The 20,557-nt window shown below is 35.5% G+C and overlaps 1 protein-coding gene across 3 annotated transcripts in view; it reads left to right on the forward strand.

The window, feature by feature from the left end:
- Positions 1-18,669, forward strand: part of PI4K2B (phosphatidylinositol 4-kinase type 2 beta) — a 37,168-nt gene extending 18,499 nt beyond the window's left edge. Inside the window, exons 9-10 of one of the 3 annotated variants that reach the window (XM_072620391.1) lie at positions 933-1,002; positions 5,205-5,264. In XM_072620391.1, coding sequence (XP_072476492.1) covers positions 933-1,002; positions 5,205-5,209 — 75 coding nt within the window. In that variant the 3' untranslated portion in view covers positions 5,210-5,264. Of the gene's footprint in view, positions 1-932; positions 1,003-5,204; positions 5,265-16,454 lie in introns of those variants that run through there. The other 2 variants (XM_072620389.1, XM_072620390.1) reach the window with 2 other exon arrangements.
- Positions 18,670-20,557: the final 1,888 nt, after the last annotated feature.

Below are 20,557 nucleotides of genomic sequence, written 5' to 3' on the forward strand. Positions count from 1 at the left end.
TTCTCATCTCTCTGCCCTGCTAGCTGGGTAAATTACTTAACCTCTTGAATTCTCTGTTTCCTTGTCTGTAAAGGAAGAATGATGACATTTGTCCCACCTGACTCACAAGGTTGTTCATGATCAAATGAAATAATGTATGTGAAAACACTTTAAAACTGAAAATTCTGTGTGTGTGTATAAGTATACACACACGCCTACATATATATAGATATATAGATATAGATATACATACATAGATACATATTTTTAAATTATAATTAGTAATCATTGGAATCCTAAAATAGTTTGAGGAGTTGATTTTCATGAATGCCCAAAGGCAGCAAAAAAGAATATCATGTCACAGGATATATAGAATGAAGAAAAAGGGAAATTCTATTTATAATTCAACAAGCTTCTTCAAATCAGGTCAACAATACTTAGTGATTTTAGTGCTAAGGTGAACAGAGGACAGGATAGTGAGAAATATGTTGGAAGTATTGTTCAGGGTTGCAAAATACTCAGATGTTTTGTGTCATATATAGCATAAATATTTCCAGAAGAAATTTGGAAGGCCCTGACTGTGACAAGTGCTTAGTAACATCAGAAAATTGCAATATTTGCTAACTTAATGGGAAATAGGAGGATCATTTCTAAATAAGCTACATGTAGACAGTTAAACATTACCTAGTTAGAACAAAAGTCAAAATTAATTTTAAACTAGAAGAGAGGATAAAGGGAGGAAGGTACACAGTGGATAATTACGGTGACTTCAGACTGACATTCAGACAAGCTGTTGATGCTGGAAAATGTGGAATGAATAAGGGGGTAGACATCAAAAAAACTCTTACTATTAACAGAAGTATGCCTAATGTAAATGAAGCAATCGTCACAATATAGAGAACAAAGTAGCCCAGAAATTCCACTAATAAGCAAACATTTGATCTCTTTGCCAGAAAGAGACATCTAACAGCCAACCACTGGTTTATACTATATGTCATGTGCAAAATGTTACAGTAGAAGATGGTGAGTAATATCTACTTTTAAAAAAATGGTAAATGGGAAGTCTGCAGAAGGTACCATGTGAAACCTAACTGAGCCCGATTGTCCTAATAATATTTCTGAATGAAACCACAAGGACAAATGTATGAAATACAGAACAATCCACCAGTGTAACTCCATTCAGATTCTTAACACTGAATAGTCACCAGTATGCTAGTACGTGGAAGTGGAACATAAGAAAACGAAGTCAGGAAGCATCACTGTTATTTAATCAGACCAATTATATACAGTTCTGTACTGGACAGCAATTTTAAAAGCATTTTGGGATTAATTTATAATATAATAGGAAATGATATTGTTGTCAATAACTTAAATCATTTGCCTATTGATTTCTTAATAAAAGCTTCCTAAAATTATATACATAAGCTTTAAAGGTATTCTTAAGGAAACTGAGAAGGGAATCTGTTTTCAAAATAGTTTTCTGCACCAACCTTTCCTTCTCAATCATAATTGACTGAAAATTTTAATGATTGCAAGATCACACTGTGTTTAATAGATGTTCATTTTTTAAAAATTTTTGAGTAAAGAAAAATGGCAATCTTGAAAGAGTCTTCCAGTGTCAGTATACTAAGATTCTCTAATACATACAGCCAAAAAATTGAGAACTTTGTTTAGTAATCCCTGAATATAAGTATAAAGTGAGTCATAGTATATGTTCACTTTTCTCTTAAAGGCCTTCACAGAATCTAAGCACAAAAAGAATCATACAAATGATGATGTCCTCCAAATACTCCTGTTTGCCAGTGATACTATGCCAATGGCCTTAAAACTCAGAAAGTTATATGATTTTCTCAATGGAATTTATGATCACTTGAAAGGGATTGGCCTCATAATCCGTACAAGAACTACCACATGAATGAGGAACATCTTTTGTTTAGAATATGACTTGGAACAAGATGGAAAACTTGATAGATAATGAACTAGACCCAGGATTAAACAGGAGTGAAAAAGTAGAAAAGATTACATTTGAGCTATTGCAAATGTTTTTGAGAATCTCAGGCTGGTCCCTGACACAAAAATACATTTTTTAATATCAGTATTTTTTTAGTGGTGCTCAAACTACAAAACATGAAGCATTTATACCCACCATTCATCTTCCCATGGACCTTTGGAGAATTAAAAGTGAAAGTGACCCAAAGGTCCATGGGATAATGAATGATGGGTGTAAAGGAGAGTAACATATCACTAATAATGGTTAATGTACAAAAAAGTCTCCATAAGAGAAGTCCTACAGAAAATTGATTAGAAAAAAGAAGTAGACCATTCATGTAGTGAAAATAATAGTTGGTGAAAAAAGTTTTGAGTACATTAAAACTTTATTTTCACTAGAATCCTACTCCAGAGTCTTGGTGTATGAAGATCATAGGATAATAGTTTTATAGTTGTAAGTGACCTTAGAGATTATCTGGTCTAACCGTCTCATTGTACAAATGAGGCACTGAAGTCTTGTTTCATAGTGACCTTACCAGTCAGTGCAAGATCTGAAAGGGTTGGAGTAGCCAAAATGACAGAGTAGGAGGAAGGGAGGAAGCAGTGCATCTCAGCTTTCTTTTTGTTCATCCAGCAATGATCTAAGAATGTCAGACTGTGTAGTGATTGGGAAACCTTTGGAGAAACTGTGGTGGATTATCTTTCCAGGCCAAGACTACATGAACTTGGGAATCTTTCCACTAAGATCATGGTAAAGTGACACTGAAGTGCTAGCTCTAGCAAGACTATTCCACCTTCCCCCAAACCCCCCCCCCCAAAAAAAATTGAGGGAGCCACCATAAGCAAAAATTAGCACTTATTGCCAAGAAGATGATAGTGTACTTGGAAAACCCCAGAGGCACAACTAAAAATTATTTGAAACCAACAAAGTTAAAGGATGTAACGATTCACATAAATGATTAGCATTTCTGTTTAGTAATAGTACCATTAGAAAGAGAAGTTCCTTTTAAAATAACCCCAAAATTATATATAAAATATTTGGGATTTTACCTACCAAGATAAACACAGGTACTATATTAATACCTCTCCAGAACACTGTTTATGGAAATAGAGGCCTATATAAGGGCAGAATGTTAATTACTCATGGCTAGGCCAAGCTAACGTAATAAATATTATCTAAATTAACTTTATTTAATGCCATAACAAACTACCCGAGGATTACTTTGTTAAATAAGAAAAAAATAACAAAATTGATCTGAAGGAACAAAAGATCAAAAATCTCAAGAGAAATGATGGAGGAAATGTAAAAAGGAAGTAGGCTTACCATTCCAGATCTCAGAACTATAATACAAAAACAATAGTAACCCAAACCGTTTTGTTCTGGTTTAAAAAAAAAAAGTAGTTAGTTTGTAAAACAGATTAGGTACTAAACATACAGAAGTAAAGAACCTGGTGGCCTATTGTTCACTAAGTCCAAAGATGCTAGTTATTGAGGTAAGGATTCATTCTTTGACAAAAATTTCTGGGAAAACTAGACAGCAGTCTGGGAGAAATGAAATTTAGACCAGCATTCCACACCACGTAAGATAAGCTCCAAATAACCTAGATCTAAAAAGCCGTGTCATGAACAAATTAGAAGAACAAAGAAGAAATTATGTTTCAGATCTGTGGATTAAAAAAAGAGTTCATGAACAACAAGGGTTTGAGATCATAAAAGATAAAGTGGATAAGATCTATTACGTAAAATTAAAGATTTTGTTTATACAAATCCACAGCATATAAGATTAAAAGGTGAATCGTTAACTAGAAAAAAGTCTTTACAGCAAGTTTTTCTGAAAAAGATCTCATTTCCAAGATATTTAAGGTGCTGATTCAAATTTATAAGAATCAAAGACCTTCCCCAATTGATAAATGGTCAAAGAATGTGAACAAGAAGTTCTCAAGGCATGAATTCCAAGTTTTTTATATATATGTGAAAAAAAATACACTAAATCACTAAAAATTAGGGAAATGAAAAAGCTAATCTCATTCCACCTCACACTCATCAGATTGGCAGAATTTACCCAAAAAAGGATCATGACAAATGTGACAAATGATGGCAACTGTGGTTCACAGACACATTGACAGTATTTGATACAGCCATGAATTAGTCCAGCTATTCTGGAAAGCAATTTGGAATTATGCCCCAAAAGATAGTAAGCTGTGTGTGCGTTTTAACCCAGAAACTAGTATTCTTTTATTTCAAAATCAAAAAACAAAGAAAAGCACCTATATATACAAACATATACCAGCTTTTTTTTGTTGTATTGTTGAGTCGTTTTTCAGTCATGTCCGACTCTTCGTGACTCCATTTTTGAGGTCTTCTTGGCAGAGATCCTGGAGTACTTTTCCATTTCCTTTTCCAGCTCATTTTACAGATGAGGAACTGAAGTAAACAGGATTAAGTCACTTCCCCAGGGTCATGCAGCTGCAAAGTGTCTAAGGCCAAATTTGAATTCATAAAGATGAGTCTTCCTGATTCCAGACCTGGCACTCTACCCACTGTGCCACCTAGCCATCCCATTGTAGCTTCATATAAATGTTTGGTAATTGAAAAAAATTATTTTAAAAAAGAATATCAAGGACTTTTGAGTATGTGCTCTGCAGTGGACAATGAGTTTGTTTTCTGAAAATCAATCTACTTAAGTTCAGTGAAGCCACTCATGAGAAGATTAGTCACCAGGTGATGAGTTGCTTTTGTCACAGAACTTCATGAAGACAACTTACTAAGGTACAAATGTCTCACAATCTACTTACACAAAAATCATGTCTCTTTTAACAAAGACATTTTAAATTTGTAATAGTTTTATGTCCTAAAATCTTGGTATTTTCTGCTCCACTAGTCTCATAATACTAGCCAAAAAAATAGACTTACTAGTTAAACATCATGAATATGCTTAGAAATGTTAAGTAAAAATAAATTACACTACTCCTATAAAGAAGCTGTTATCTTCTAAAATTAAATTTCAGCAAAGTTAACTTGGCATAAGTGTGAATAGTTATTTATCAGTGAATTTATGTTTCAATTAGAAACTAATGCTTCTCTTTTGTGTTGAATTATCAAACTTGATCATTGAAGTTTGCCAACTTGAATTAAATTGTAGAATTCATTATTGCTTATGCCAAAGCAAATAACTTATAGATAAGGTCTTGCTGTTAAGGAACTTTCAGTGTTTTTTTTTTTTCCTTTCATAAAGACTGATAAAGGATTTGACAAGGCCACTTTTGAAAATCAGATGTCTGTAATGAGAGGCCAGGTAGGTCATCTTTCTTGCAATATTTAAATTATCATATAGAAAAGAAACTGTGACAGATTAATTTTATCCAGTTTCAGTTGGGCCTTCGCTATTGCATGCCAATCCTTTTACTCTTCCCTGAATGGAGGGGGGGAAGAGGATGGGTCTTTTTTTATATGCTTATTTATTTGCATTTTTATTGATATCCTTTTTATTTTATGTTATCCAGATTTCCCTGTTTCTCTTACCCTCCCCCTCCAAGAGAGCAATCACTGAAAACAAGAAGTTTTAAAGAAAAAGAAGAGGGGGAAGAAAACCTCTTACAAAATTTGTATAACTTTTTGCTCTTCTCTCCTGCCCTTAAACATGTTCATGTTTCCCGTATCCAAAAAAATCTGCCTGTGACCTTCTCTCAAGTTCTCATCAGGGTCCTCTCACAGAAAAAGTCCTAGGAAAAAGCTATCTATACTTACTGCCTCTATTTTCTCACTCTGCACAACTGAAACTGTCTTCTCCAAAGTCCAGTAATATCATTTTCTTAATAGTGGCAATTTTAAGTAGATTTCTGTTCTCCAGGACAAGAATTGCATTTCCACATAGTTACAATGCTGATGAAGTACAATATTATTCACTACTCTCTCTCTCTACATTCAGGTGTTCAGAGTGCCTAGAATTTACAGAGAAGCTCAGGTACAATCTTTAAACTGCCTCTTCACACAGCCTTTGCTACAAAGTTAGCTCCTTCAGTTTTTGAAAACTGTGCAAAATATTCTTTTTTTTAGTGCTTTTAGTCAGTCTCTTCAGTAGTAGATGCAACAGATACTTTTATATGGGCTCTCCATCGCACATACTTATAGTCATGACTCCCACTCTCTGATTTATCTTAAGAATGATAGAGTTGCAGACCTTTTTCAGTTTTTCCTATCGGTGTCCACATTCTTCCTTCTTAACAGTCTTGTTCTTATCAAGTCAATTTAATGCATTTTATTACATTTGATCTTCTGATTGTCTTTATCATCAACTTTCCCTTGAAGCTTCTCATCTTCCACTGCAGCCTTCTTATTAAAGCATAATATTCAGTTGAATTCCTGTAAGATATCTTCTCTCTGCTTTTCTCAGCTTCTTGGACCATGCTTTAATGTATTCTTTCCTTGAGTGGCCTTTTGTCATTGCTGATGGTGATCTCATTGTCCTTGATTGTGCTCTTATCCACAACAGAATATCATTTGCATCAGTGTCAGAGGTCACTTCAATCTAAGGAACACCCCAGAGTAAGGGGTGATTCCTATGAATTCAAATTTGCCAAATAGTTTGTTATCCTTTGTCATTTTCATAAATCTGGATAAGCACATTTACTCATTTGAGTAAATAGTGAAGGACTATGTCTGTTTTCTGGGGAGTGGTGATATTAAGTTTGATAAGAGTTTTTGTAACTTCCAGCAGTTTCCATATCAGAGAAAAGAAGCATGACATCTAACAGTAGCAAGTTCTGTACTTTGTCAGATTTATCCTCAGACAAGATGGTAGCTGGGATGGCAGCCTAAGCAATTGTCTCAGTGAGATTATTACTGTTGATTAGCTCTTAACCCTTAAAGAAGTCTTGCAGAAATTTTTGGAATTTGAGAATAAGAATAGAATCATGGAACTGCAGATAGGTTTGTGGCATCCCTTAGAGCCTTTTCCTTTGGGTTTCTTTGTGCCACAAAGGAGGTCCACATTTAGTTCTTCAAAATGGGTGCAAGTGATAGAGGTATAGAAATTGGCACCTTCATGAAAGGAGTCGTTCCAATACTGGAATACATTGTGTACTTTACAAGTTCACAAGTGACACTGAGGAGTGGACAGTCGTGTTGTTCTCAGTCATGTCCTTGTGCTTGTACTCAGCAATAAATAGTTAACCATGCAGTTGTCAAAGTGCTCCCCAACCAGAATATCCTCTGCTATGTATTTGACTTGAAAGTTGCCATCTTCAACGTTGAGGGTTGATAGTTGAAAGTACCATAATTTTGTTGGGACCAGCGTTCTTGTCCAAGCCGTAATCATTAATGCTAACATTTAGCTCATAAATGATTCAGAGCACATTGAGACCATCAGTGATCTGAGTTCTACAAGTGCTTGACCTGGTTTCAGTCTGAGCAGCAGTAGATTGCTGTTTGGCCCAGCCCCTGTCAGCTAGCTCTTTTGGTTCAGAGTGACAGAATTGGTCTGGAATTCTTGCCCTGCTTATTCTTCCACAGGCAGGGCCAGATGCTTGAACTGAGAACCCCACCCCTACCCCACCCTCACTTCTGAGGTTTGAACCACATCACTGCTGCTTGCTTCTGAACTTCTTGGTCCACTACCCAGGGCCTCTGTGCCAGAGAGTTCTGCCAGAGGCATAGATCTTCTTCTTAGTCCACCCTGGATTTTTGACCTAGAACTGTGTAGTGGGCTACAAAACCACCAGTTGTCACTTTTCCCTGTTACAATACCCCAGTAGGGGTCTGTGGGTTCTTTGCTATGAATCTGGAACCTTCTCATGCTAGGGTACACATCCTCTCCCAGAGCTCTGAAGTACTCCATGCATGACATGCTTCTGACCCAATTCTAAACACTTTTTCCCTATGCTGACCTGTTAAGCAATAGATTACTGAGTTTTTCTAGATTTTTGGTCTTGTACATTTTTTAGGTCTCTTTAGAGGAAATTTTGGGAGGGGAACTTGGCTATATTGCTTCCTTTGCTCTGCCATCTTAGCTGCACCTCCTCAAATAAAATATTGTGTATGAGGAATATGAAGTGGGTCAGTTTGGCTAGAATATGGAGTTCATTATGAGGATTAATGTGTAATAAACCTGGAAAGAAAAAGTTAGTGTTAGATTTTACAAGGCTTTAAATACCAAACAGAGGAGTTTGTGTTCTGTCTTGAAGAAAATAGAGGACCACCGAAACTTTTTTGAGTGATACAGTCAGGATTTCTGAGTTACGTGACCAACAGGCTGGAGGACTGGACATTTTCTCTGATCCTCATGATTTCTCAGAACTCTCCAGAACAGAAATTATGTTCGACAGATAAAGCAACTTCACCTGTCTTTGTAGCGTAGGACACCAAGAACCTCCAAAAAGGTAAAAATCCCATGAACTGATGCCTAACCTATGCTCACTGCACCTTCTCCCCTATAACCTACCATGCTCTCAGCAGCAAAACTGTACCAGCCACTCCGCCCATGGACTTGTATTAGAATGCATCCCCATACTCTGAAATCTCTCTGCCATCTTTTTAGTGCCACAGAGATCCAAGCTCCAGACTTATGAAATTTGCTATGGTTTTGATAACCAGCACTGTGTTAGGTTCTCTGCTGCAACAGAGCTTTTTAGGAGAGTGAAAGAAGAGAAGGAACAGGGCAGAACATCTGTCTCAGCTTGTAATGGAGCTCAACCCCACCCCTTCATGTGCAGTGTGTATGCACACATCCCCTTGGAAATTCAAAAGTCCAAATGATTGAAACCTTCAAAGGATGCAGTAGCACCAGCATGGAATTGTTCTGTATTGCTGGACCAGAGAACTGAGAAACATAGGGAACAGGACAGGGTACCATGTGTGAGGGACTGTGTGGCACTTTATTAAGCCTGAGGCAAAGATCCCAACACCCAACAAAGGCCATTTGTGTCTCTCCATAAAGTCACTTAGGGCAGAGACCTAGGCTGGCCAACTCTGTATTGCCCAGCATAGGAGAATGCTGAGACATTTTGAGATCTAATCCTAAGGAAACTACTATCAGTGAGGAAGGAGTCCGAAAGTGAGCAATAGGAGAAAATAAAGAAAAAAAGGACTGAAAGTTTCAGGAGGAGAGAAATGCAAAGACTTTAAGCACATTAACCAATAGGGAAGAGACTCACAGCAGAAGGAAATATGACCTCCAGATGTAATAAATAAGTGTAGTCATCAGTAAATAAATACTTCAGAACAAAGGGACATTATTTAGCACCCTGTGAAGCAGAGGACCCTGTGGATTTCAAGGATACCATAGAACCACAACAAAATTCCTTAATGGTTTGAAAGAGAAATGGGAATTGTGCATGTAGAATTTATGACCTGCATACCAGAAATAATTGGCAAAATAGAAAAATTTGAATCTGGTGACCCATCAGTAAATAAACAAAAGAGGGAACTGATTGTGTATACAAATTGTTGTTCATCCTTCATTCTCAGAGAGGACCAGTGGCATCAGGAGAGTGATATTTTGACTTGCAAGTGAATTGGATTTAAGTTAGCTAGAGCTGTGCACAGTTATCAGACTCATTTTCTCCTCCAGAGACATCAGACATAGGTCAGGACTACTGGTGATGGCCCCTCAGTACCCAAATACACAGAAGTGACAGAAGAAGAGAGGCAAAAAGCAGTAACATTAAAGTAAAACATGCTGTCCATTGAAGTCAATCATATTGATCTTAAAAGTAGGCTGAGTAGAGACAGTTTAAGGATATAGAACTCTCAGAAGAACACAAGTTTAAAAAAAAAAAAACACCTGAACACCATAATACAAAAAAATGGCCCAGAACTTCTGAGAACAAAATACAAATTACTAGTTGAAAGAATCCATGGATCATCTTGGGGCACAAAAAAAAAAAAAACCAAACAAACCCAACCCAAAGTTGTGAACTTTAAAACACATATTGCTTAGATTTAATAGTTTTATCAGAGAAACAAAAATTCTGCTACTGACCAGGAATGATGTGGTCAGACCTCTGCTTTAATAATATCAGTTTGACACCTTTGTGAAAAATGGATTAGGAGGAGGAAAGAGAATGAATGAAAGGAAATCAAGCAGTAGACTATTAGAATTTTTTCCACTATGAAGTGGGAGACAATAGGAAACTACTGGATTGGTAGCAGTGTGAGTGGAGTGACGGGAATATAGATGCAAAAGATATTGAGGAGGTGATATTGATAAGACCTGGCATCTGAATGAATATAGTGCAAGTAAGAATGAGAATGAAGACCTAGGCTTCAAACATGACTTAACTGGAAGAATGGTGATATCCTCAACATGAAATGGGATGAGTTTAGTGAGGAAAATGAGTTTTTTTGACATGTTAATTTGGAGATAACTATAAGACATCTGATAGAGATGTCCAGCAAGTAGTTAAAAGATGTGGGACTAGAACTCAGGAGAAAGCTGAGGGCTGGTAATGAAATTTGGACATTATATGCATAGGTAGGAGCTGATGAGGTCACCAAAAAAGAGACTACATAGAAAGAAAATAAGTAAGGCCCAAGGCAGCTTCTGCATATACCCACACATAGGGAATGGGACATGCATGATGATCCTGCAAAGGATATTAAGAGGGTTATGGAAATTGAGCTTGATGAACTTGGACAAGTATGTTTGAGGGAACAACAACCTGATGATTATTGAAGTATATGAGGTGACCTAAAGAGGGAGAATATGAGTCAGATATTAAACTAGGTAACTGCCACCAAGATCTGGCCAAGTTTAAATATCTAGATGGAACTAACCTTAGAAGAAAGAAGTCGCTGAGTAATAGTGGCTGGGGAGAGGATCTGGAAGTAGCAATGAGGAGCAAGAACCATACCTAGCCCTTCTAGCGAGAGATGGTAACAACTAGTACTAGAGTGAAGAGGGATGGGCTGTCCTAAAGCATGTTTTTGCTGAATTTTTTTTTTTTAATAATTTTACTTATTTATTTTTAGATTTTGACATTCATTTCCACAAAATTTTGAGTTTCAGTTTCCCTCCCCATCTCTCCCCTTCCACCACCGCATAACACCTTGCATTCTGATTACCCCTTCCCTCAATGTGCCTTCCCTTCTATCACACCCTACCCTTCCATTATCCTCATCTTCTCTCTTTTCTTGTAGGGCAAGATAAATTTCTGTACCCCATTATCTCTATTTCTTATTTCCCAGTTATATGCAATAAAAATTCTCAACATTCGTTTCTAATACTTTGAATTTCAACTTCTCTCCCTCCCTCCCTCCCCACCCATCTGCACTGAGAAGGCAAGCAATTCCATACAGGCTATATATGTGTCATTTTGCAAAAGACTTCCATAATAATCATGTTGTAGAATACTAACTATATTGCCCTCCATACTACCCTGTCCCTCCTTTTTTTTCTATTCTCTCATATGACCTTGTCCCTTCCCAAAAGTGTTTACTTCTAGTTACTCCCTTCTCCCATTTGCCCTCCCTTCTATCATCTATCCCCTCACCCCACTTGTCCCCTTCTCCCCTACTTTCCTATAGTGTAACATAGATTTTCATACCAAATTTAGTGAGTATGTTAATCCCTGCTTAAGCCATATGTGAAGAGGGTAAGCTTCACTTTTCCCCTCTCACCTCCTCCCTTTTCTCCTCCTTTGAAAAAGATTTTTCTCATTTCTTTTATGAGTGATAGTCTGCCCCATTCCATTTCTCCCTTTCTCCTCCCAATATTTTCATCTCACCTTTCAATTTAATTTTATTTTTTTATGGATATCATCTCTTCTGATTGAACTCAACCTGTACTCTCGGTCTGTGGGGGTGTGTGTGTGTGTGTAATCCCTCCACCTACCCTACCCAAATACTGAGAAAAATCTCAAGAGTTACAAATATTATCTTTCCATGTAGGAATGTAAACAGTTCAGCTTTAAAAAGGCCTTTATGGTTTCTCTTTCCTGTTTACCTTTTCATGCTTCTCTTGATTCTTGTGTTTGAAAATCAAATTTTCTATTCAGTTCTGGTCTTTTCATCATGAATGCTTGAAAGTCCTCTATATCATTGAATGACCATTTATTCCCTTGAAGTATTATACTCAATTTTGCTGAGTAGGTGATTCTTGGTTTTAATCCCAGTTTCTTTCATTTCTGGAATATCTTATTCCTGGCCCTTTGATCCCTTAATGTAGAAGCTGCCAGATCCTGTGTTATCCTGATTGTATTTCCACAATACTCATATTGTTTCTTTATAGCTGCTTGCAATATATTCTCCTTGACCTGGGAACTCTGAAATTTGGCCACAATATTCCTAGGAGTTTCTCTTTTTAGGCCTCTTCCAGGAAGTGATCAGTGGATTCTTTCAATATTTATTTTGCCCTCTGGTTCTAGAATATCAGGGCAGTTTTCCTTGATAATTTCATGAAAAGTAATGTCTAGGCTCTTTTTTTGATCATGGCTTTCAGGTAGTCCCATGATTTTTAAGTTGTCTCTCCTGGATCTATTTTCCAGGTCAGTTGTTCTATTTTTTCAATCTTTTGGTTTTGTTTTGTAACTTCTTGGTTTATTGTATAGTCATTAGCTTCCCTGAATTCCACTCTCATTTTTAAAGAACTATTTTCTTCAATGAGCTTTTGAACTTCCTTTTCCATTTGGCTAATTCTGCTTTTTAAAGCCTCCTCCCCATTGACTTTACGGACCTCTTTTCCCAGTTGAGTTACCCTATTTTTAAAGGTGTTATTTTCCTCAGCATTTTACTATATGGATATGACTTCTTCCTTTTCCTTTTGGGCTTGTTTGCATTTAGGGATAGATGAAATTGCCAAAGTTAAGTGAAATATTGCCCCAGTTAAGTGAAATACCACTTTTTTAATATCTAAAGGTAAAATACATAAATCCGAATCCGTATTTCACTGATACGATTTTCCATCTCCCAATTGTCTGTTTTATAAGAGACTTTCAGTGGGCTCAGGAAAAAAGACATGTTTTGGGGAAAGCAGAGGTTAGTGTGATAAAGTAGTGATATTTTAATTCATGGTGATTTATATTCCTACTGCTATTTACATAGGAATATCCTAAACTGAACAGGGTAGAGTGGAAAAACTGGCCTAACCTGGGGAAAGGATGATATTTGTAGTGAACCCTTTCTAGTTCTCATAATCTTTACTTGATTACCATCAAACTAATGCAGTGATATTCTCTTCAACATCCCTCTTTTTTTAATTGATTGGGCTTAGGTTTATAGGATATGTCATGTTGGATTGCATCTTGTTTCTTTGCTCTTCAGAATACATTTGATTCCCATATGAAATTTCTGGTGGGTGCGAAAGAGTCTTGTTTTATTTGAAGGTCTTTCTCTGTCACTTCCAGAATTTGATGTTTGTCTTTGGAATTGTTCAGTTTAACCATTTCGTATCTTGGAGTATGCAGCATAGAGTTTGGTTGTTTTGTATTTTTTTGTCCTGGAGACAATCTGGACTCTTTCAGTTAGCACTTTGTTTTTTGTGTTCAGAGAAGTTCAAGAAAGTTTTCTTGTATTATTTCTTGCATTATAATGTTTAGAGGTTTTTTTAAATTGTTCTTTTCAAGACCTATAAATGTTATCTCTATGCACCTTGACTTTGAGATCAATATGTTTTGCTTATGTAGAGATCATCTTTTAACATTAATGCTTTTTACAGTTCTTTGTCCACATTATCCTTCACTTCTGTGTATTTGCATTCTCAGTCAGTTATCTTCTTTGTTTCTTTGGTAAGATTTGCCACTGTGGATTCAGTCAGGTTTTTTTTTCTATTCTGCAGATTATTTCTGGTTTGGATGCTATAAATACTGCTTTTAGAATCTTCTATCTTGAACCATTTAAGAACTTCTGTTCTGATTCCATGCTCCCTTGAGAATTCATAGAATTCTCTGCTTCCTTATGTGTTGAATGACTTACCTCTGTCTTACTGTATTTGTTCAAGATGTTTGTATTCATTTAGCTAATCTGGAGGCCACAATTCCTTCTATTATGAATATCTTCCCTGTTGATTTATATGTTTGTGCTCAAGGACTTTAACTGAGTTTTTTCCTTCGGAGATTTTTGGTAATTTTAGTCATTTTTCTCTATATCCCTTTCTCTCTCTCACTTTCTGAGTCCATTTTCCTTCCCCTTTGATTGTAGCATCCCCCAGCGGTTCGACTTCAGAGCTGCTCAGCCTCTTCTCATTTGCTTTTCGCTAGTAGAAGTGTCTTTCCCAAATGATTTTTTTTAGGGGGAAGGAGGACAGAATTGGCCTTAGTTGGATGGTAGTCCCTGTTTCCTTTAGGCCTGGTAGAACCTCAAACACACACTGGCATCCTGTTCTGATTCCTTCTGAATTGAACCCTGGCTGAACATTGTTGCAGCATAGCACTTCATACCATGACTCAGGCAAAAAACAGGATTCTCACTTTCCAGGGTGTAGGGTGAGGAAAGAGGGGGAAAGGTGATTTCTGTTCTGAATTTGTCAGTTTACACAATGCTAAATGAGTGTGTTAGAGATTAGGAATTAGCCTTATGTGCTTTTTAATTTATTGGACTGTAACAAGGGTCAGCATTCTTTATTTCTTAAGACTTTGGAAACAGCGGAAATGCTTTATCTCTTACACATAATTCCTATTTTGGAGAGCTTAAGGATCAGAGAAAATGTCTACTAGAGATTAATCTATCAACAGTTACTTATTAAGCACTTACTGTTTGCCAGGCAGTGTAGTAGACACTGGAGATACAAAGAACAGCAGCAAAAAGAGCCCACAGCCCCTCTGGAGTGCACATTTTAATGGATATGATAACATTTAAATATTGAGGTACATAGAAGATAGATACTGCTAAATAGTGGATAGAGCATTGAGCTTAACGTCGAGAATACTTAATTTCAAATCATTACTCATCCATTTTTCTTGCTAACTGTTTATTTACCTGTCTTAAGTTTCTTTTGTTTGATAAGTTTATAGGTCAAATAACTTCTCAATTCTGTCTTTTTTTGTTGTTGTTGGAGTGCTTCGAATATCTCCATGTATTTTAAAATCTGTCCTTTATTGATGATTACATTCATCTTTGCAAAATACATTAATTTGTGGATACAAGCCAGATACCCTTTGCTTTGTGAAATAGTTCATTTTTTCCCATTTCTCATCATTTAAGAGTAGACATGGATGATTCAAATGGTATTTTCTTGTTAATTAATGTACTGCAATATTTGTTTCCAAAGTTTGATTACAGCATTTCCTGGTATGTTAATTTTGTGCTTTTTCACATTTGACTGCCTGAGGAATCTTTTAAACTGTACTTTGTATTATTGTGTAAATTTCCTGAAGCATTCAAACTTTATTTCATTATGTTCCACTAGAAAAATTGTGATTCTCAGATTGTTTCTGTACATTGTTTCTTCAAGGTCAGTGGCTTTGACTTGTAGAGAAGGTCTTATGTTTTCGTTCATACTTCCTGTTTTGGGACTTTATTCTGACGACTTTTCTTTCACTGCTGCAGTTTTTTAGTTGAAACTCTTCTGTTCAGTTTTCAGAGAATCTGCTACTTTGAATATATTATTTGCTATTTTCCCAAATTTTCTACCCTCCAGTTTGTTCATTTCTTTCTACTGATTTGACACCTATTTTACTCTCCTTATTGTTCTTCTGAAATATTTTGGAAGTTCTTTTTTTAAAAATTTATTTATTTTTAACAAATTTTTTGTGTTGAGTTCCAGCTCTTCTCCCTCTAGCCCCTCCCCCGCCCATTGAGAAGGCAAGCAATATGATTATGTATTATATATGTGAAGTCATGCAAAACATATTCTATATTAGCAACGTTACAGAAATATCAAGAAAAATAAAGTGTAAAATTTTCATTTTGCACTCAGTTCTCTCTCTAGAAAAAAAATAATTTTTCCTTGGGTCCTTGGGAATTGTCATGGATCATTGTCTTGATCAGAATAGCTAAGTCTTTCACAGTTGATCTTCATAAAAGTATTACTGTTACTATATTCAAAATTCTCCTGATTTTGCTCACTTCACTTTGCATCAGTTCATATAAGTCTTCCTGGGTTTTTCTGCACCCATCCTCTTCATCATTTCTTATAGCACAATAGTATTCTATCACAATCATATACAAAAACTTGTTTAGCCATTCTCCAACTGATTCTTCACTTTATTTTGGAAGTTCTTGAAGTTAAGTTACCACACAGGGATTTTTTTCTTTTTCTTGGGAGGGAATATTTCTCTTTTTCAAAGATTTTTGATCCATCCCTATTGTGATATCACTTCGAAAATGTCATTTTCATGAAATCCTATAGTTTAGACAATTACTTATCTAAAACTTTTCTGTTATTCACTTAAATTCAAAGTAAAATGACATTGTTGAACCCAGTGGTTCCTTTTTTTAAAGGAATGACTGCTTGCCAGAATCTTGGATAAAATAAAATGGAAATTATATGTGCCCAAATAATGGAACATATTAATTGAAAGATTTTGTTATTGTTTGTTATGTCTTTCTATAGATTTTAAACCTTACTCAAGCATTAAAAGATGGAAAAAGTCCTCTCCAGCTAGTACAAATGCCACGTGTGATTGTGGAACGAAGTCAAAGTGGAAGTCAAGGCCGGATCGTCCATTTGAGTAATTCATTCACACAGACCGTGCATTGTAGGAAGCCTTTCTTTTCTTCCTGGTAGCTGTTGTAAGATGAAGAACACTGGACTCTTGCCCTTAATTAGGAATGTTATATAAAAGATTTTGCAATAATGTCGGTACACAGCTCCAACTGCCAAAACCTCAAATAACTTAAATCTTTAAAAAGGTTGCATTTTGAATGTAATCAAAAGTTTACAGTTTTTGTGTCCAAAAATTGTGGATTCTAAGTCAGGGAATAAGCAAGTAATCCAATGTTTATATTTGTATTTTTATAGGATAAATGTACTTTATTGTGGTGATACTACTTTAAAAGAAAATTTTGCAGTTTACAGATGCTGGAATGACTATATCACTTTGTAATTCAAAATAGAAAATTATATGTCTGTTGTTTAGTTTGACTATGAGAACATGAGTTTGTGAGATTACACTTTATATTGCCCTTGCAAATGAAGGGAATATTCTTGTTAAATTTCTTCAGATTCCAAAATGCCTTAGGTTTGAAACTGACCCATCTGGGTAATGCAATAGTTAATAGAAAAATAAATTAGAATAGTTACATTTCATTAAAAGAAAAGCTGCTGTTTCTGAAACTTGAAAAATGTATCTGAAAAAGCCCAGTCTACTTTGTACTAGGGACCAAAAAAATAGTTAAATTTGCATTTGACTTCTGTTCTTGTTTGTCTACTTTAAAATTATTTTTGGAGAATTGTTCATGTTACTATTTTCTTTAACATCAAAGAAGACTTGGTATAATAAAGGTGAAAAATGAGAGGTTCCTCATTGGCTAGTATCAAAGTAAGTCTCTAGGTACTTAAACTTTGAAGTATTTATCACTAAATATTCATTTATGTGTCTTGTATAGGATCTAAGAACAAGCTGCTTTTATTAATAATGAGTTCTTTAAATGAAAAATTGTACCCCAAAGTATATATGAGATTGCATTTGGGGCCCTACTGTGTACTGAGCCTTTAAAAGCAGCTTATTTTTAAAGAAAAATAATTTATGCTATTTGTATTTCAGTTTGTATTCTAGTTATGTCAATTTTTTTTTTATTATCTGAACAAGTGATAGAGACAAGTGAATTGGGTGATCCTAAAATCATTTATATTTGTTTCTGAAATGCATTTTTATACTTAATTGGCTATATCTGACACTGAGAATTTGCAACATTTTGAATAAATACTTGCTAAATGGAATTGAAATAAGCTATGTGAACATCAGACTTCACTAGGAAGAGACTCAGCTTTTACCCCCATACTACTTAGCCCATTGATCCTCTTTGCCACTTCATCCTGGGATTATTACACGTTACTGTGTCACCGTGTCATTCAGTTCACCATCACCAGAACCGTCCTTTCACATTCTTAAGTTTACAGACTTGGTTGCTTGCACAGGCTGAGGATGGGGGGAAGACTTTAATTGCTTCTTGCATAAAAGATCTTCCTCCAGTGTGGAGCCAGAATAGGAGATAGAGAATTCCTTGACTCTCTAATTAGGCTCCACTTCTGATTTCTGGTTTGTGAGCATATTTTTGAGGCCACTGACCTCATGTTACAAAAATGAAATAGAAACCATTGTCTTCTTGGTATTCCTGCAAATAATCTGAAAAGGGAATCATCCAATGTAGCATAATGCAGAGTTGATTGTAACTTTAAAATGTACCCTAAAATGTAATTAAAATTGGTATTTCTAAAAGTTGTAACCTACAGGAAAATTAGTACCTGTGTTAAGTGTTATTTTTGAAAGTTACTTTAGTTCTTCAGTATTTCATCCTTTGCTATGTTGTATTTTTTTAATGGAAAACACAGAAATTTCCTTCATTATTACTATTTTGTAATACTATAAGAGAAACTAGCACATCATTAGGATCTTCTATTTAAAATGGCCAGGTTATGCCTTAAAACTGAAGGAAATATGCATAATAAATATTTCTAAGTTCTGAATACAAGTCAGTAGAACAGTGATATTTTATAAGCGTTTCAGAATCTTATTTCTTATGTAAATACTTCATTAAATTTTTTTAAAATGAGTATATTTGAAGTTGCCAAATAGACTTAAAATAATAAAAATCGTTGTCTCAAAGACCAAATTTGTCTTGTCTGTTAAATAATTAAAATGTATGTGTTTGCACATTACTGTAGATTATGATATAAATATATCAATATTTACTTTTTTGTGGAACTTCAGTATTAAAGTTAAATCTTGAATTATGTGGGGGCATATGATCCTTAGAGACATGTAACTGAATCTCTGTTAATCTCTGAATCACTTTCCTCAAGCATTTAAGTTTTTAAGACTTTTTCATATCTAAGTAAGTGGAAAAAATCAGGTGCTTGTGGGTAGGCTGAGCTAATATAATAAAAATGACAATTCTACCTAAATTAATTTACTTATTCAGTACCATACCAATCAAACTAATTATTTCCTAGACAATTATTTTCTAGAGCTAGAAAAAATAATATCAAAATTCATCTGGAAGAGCAAAAGGTCCAGAATATCAAGGGAACTAATGAAAAGCAAGGGTACAGAAGGTGGCCTAGTCCTACCAGATCTCAAATTGTGTTGTAAAGCAGCAACTGTCAAAATCACTTGGTACTGGCTAAAAAACAGAGAGGTAAACCAGTGGAATAGGTTAGGTAATCAAGACACAGTAGTTAATGAATATAGCAATCTACTGTTTGATAAACCCAAGTACCCCAGCTTCTGGGATAAGAATTCACTGTCAAGAATTGCTGGGAAAACTGGATAACAGTGGTGGAAACTGGACATAGACCAATGCCTGACACCCTACACAAGAATAAAATCCAAATGGATACATGATCTAGGTGTAAACAAATTAGGAGAGCAAGGAATAGTGTATTTGTCAGATTTAGGGAGAATGGAGAAATTTATGACCCAACAAAAGATAGAGAATATAATGAAGTGCAAAATGGATAATTTTGATAACATTAAATTGAAAAGTTTTGCACAAACAAACCCAATGCAACCAAAATTAGGAAGGAAGCAGAGAACTGGAAAAGAATTTTTGCAATTAGTGTGTGTGATAAAGACCTCATTTCTAAAGTATATAGAGAACTGAGTCAAATGTACAAGAATACAAGTCATTCCCCAATTGATAAATGGTCAAAGGATGTGAACAGGGAATTTTCAGAAGATGAAATTAAAGCTGTCTATAATCATATGAAAAAATGCTCTAAATAACTTGATTAGAGAGATGCAAATCAAAACAACTCCGAGGTACCACATCACACCTATCAGATTGGCAGACAAAACAGAAGATGATAAATATTGGAGAAGATGGGGGAAAGTTGGAACACTAATTCATTGTTGGTGGAGCTGTGAGCTGATTCAACCATTCTGGAGAGCAATTTGGAACTATGACCAAAGGGCTTCAAAAAATGTGCATACCCTTTAATACAGCAATAGTGCTTCTAGGACTGTCTCACAAAGAGATCACAGAAATGAGAAAGGGTCCCACATGCGCAAAAATATACCAGCTCTCTTTGTAGTTGCCAAAAACTGGAAATCAAGGGGATGCCCATCAACTGGGGAATGGCTGAACAAGTTGTGGTATATGAATGTAATGGAATATTATTATGCTATGAGAAACAATGAACAGGGAGACTTCAGAGAAGCCTGGAAAGACATATGAACTGATGCTGAGTGAAAGGAGCAGAACTAGGAAAACTTTGTACACAGCAGCAACCACAGTGTGTGAGGAATTTTTCTGGTGGACTTAGTACTTCATTGAAATGCATGGACTTAAAAAATTTCCAATGGATGAGTCAAAATGCCTTCCACATCCAGAGAAAGAACTGTGGAATTGGATCACAGATAGAAACAGACCACTTTCTTTTGCATTATGTTTTGTTTTATGGTTTCTCCCATTTTTATTCTTCTGTGCAACATGCATTTAATGGGAATGTACATGTAGAACCTATATAAGATTGTTCACCGTCTCAGGGAAGGA

Source organism: Notamacropus eugenii, chromosome 6, assembly GCF_028372415.1.
Source record: "Notamacropus eugenii isolate mMacEug1 chromosome 6, mMacEug1.pri_v2, whole genome shotgun sequence".
Lineage (NCBI taxonomy): Eukaryota > Metazoa > Chordata > Mammalia > Diprotodontia > Macropodidae > Notamacropus > Notamacropus eugenii.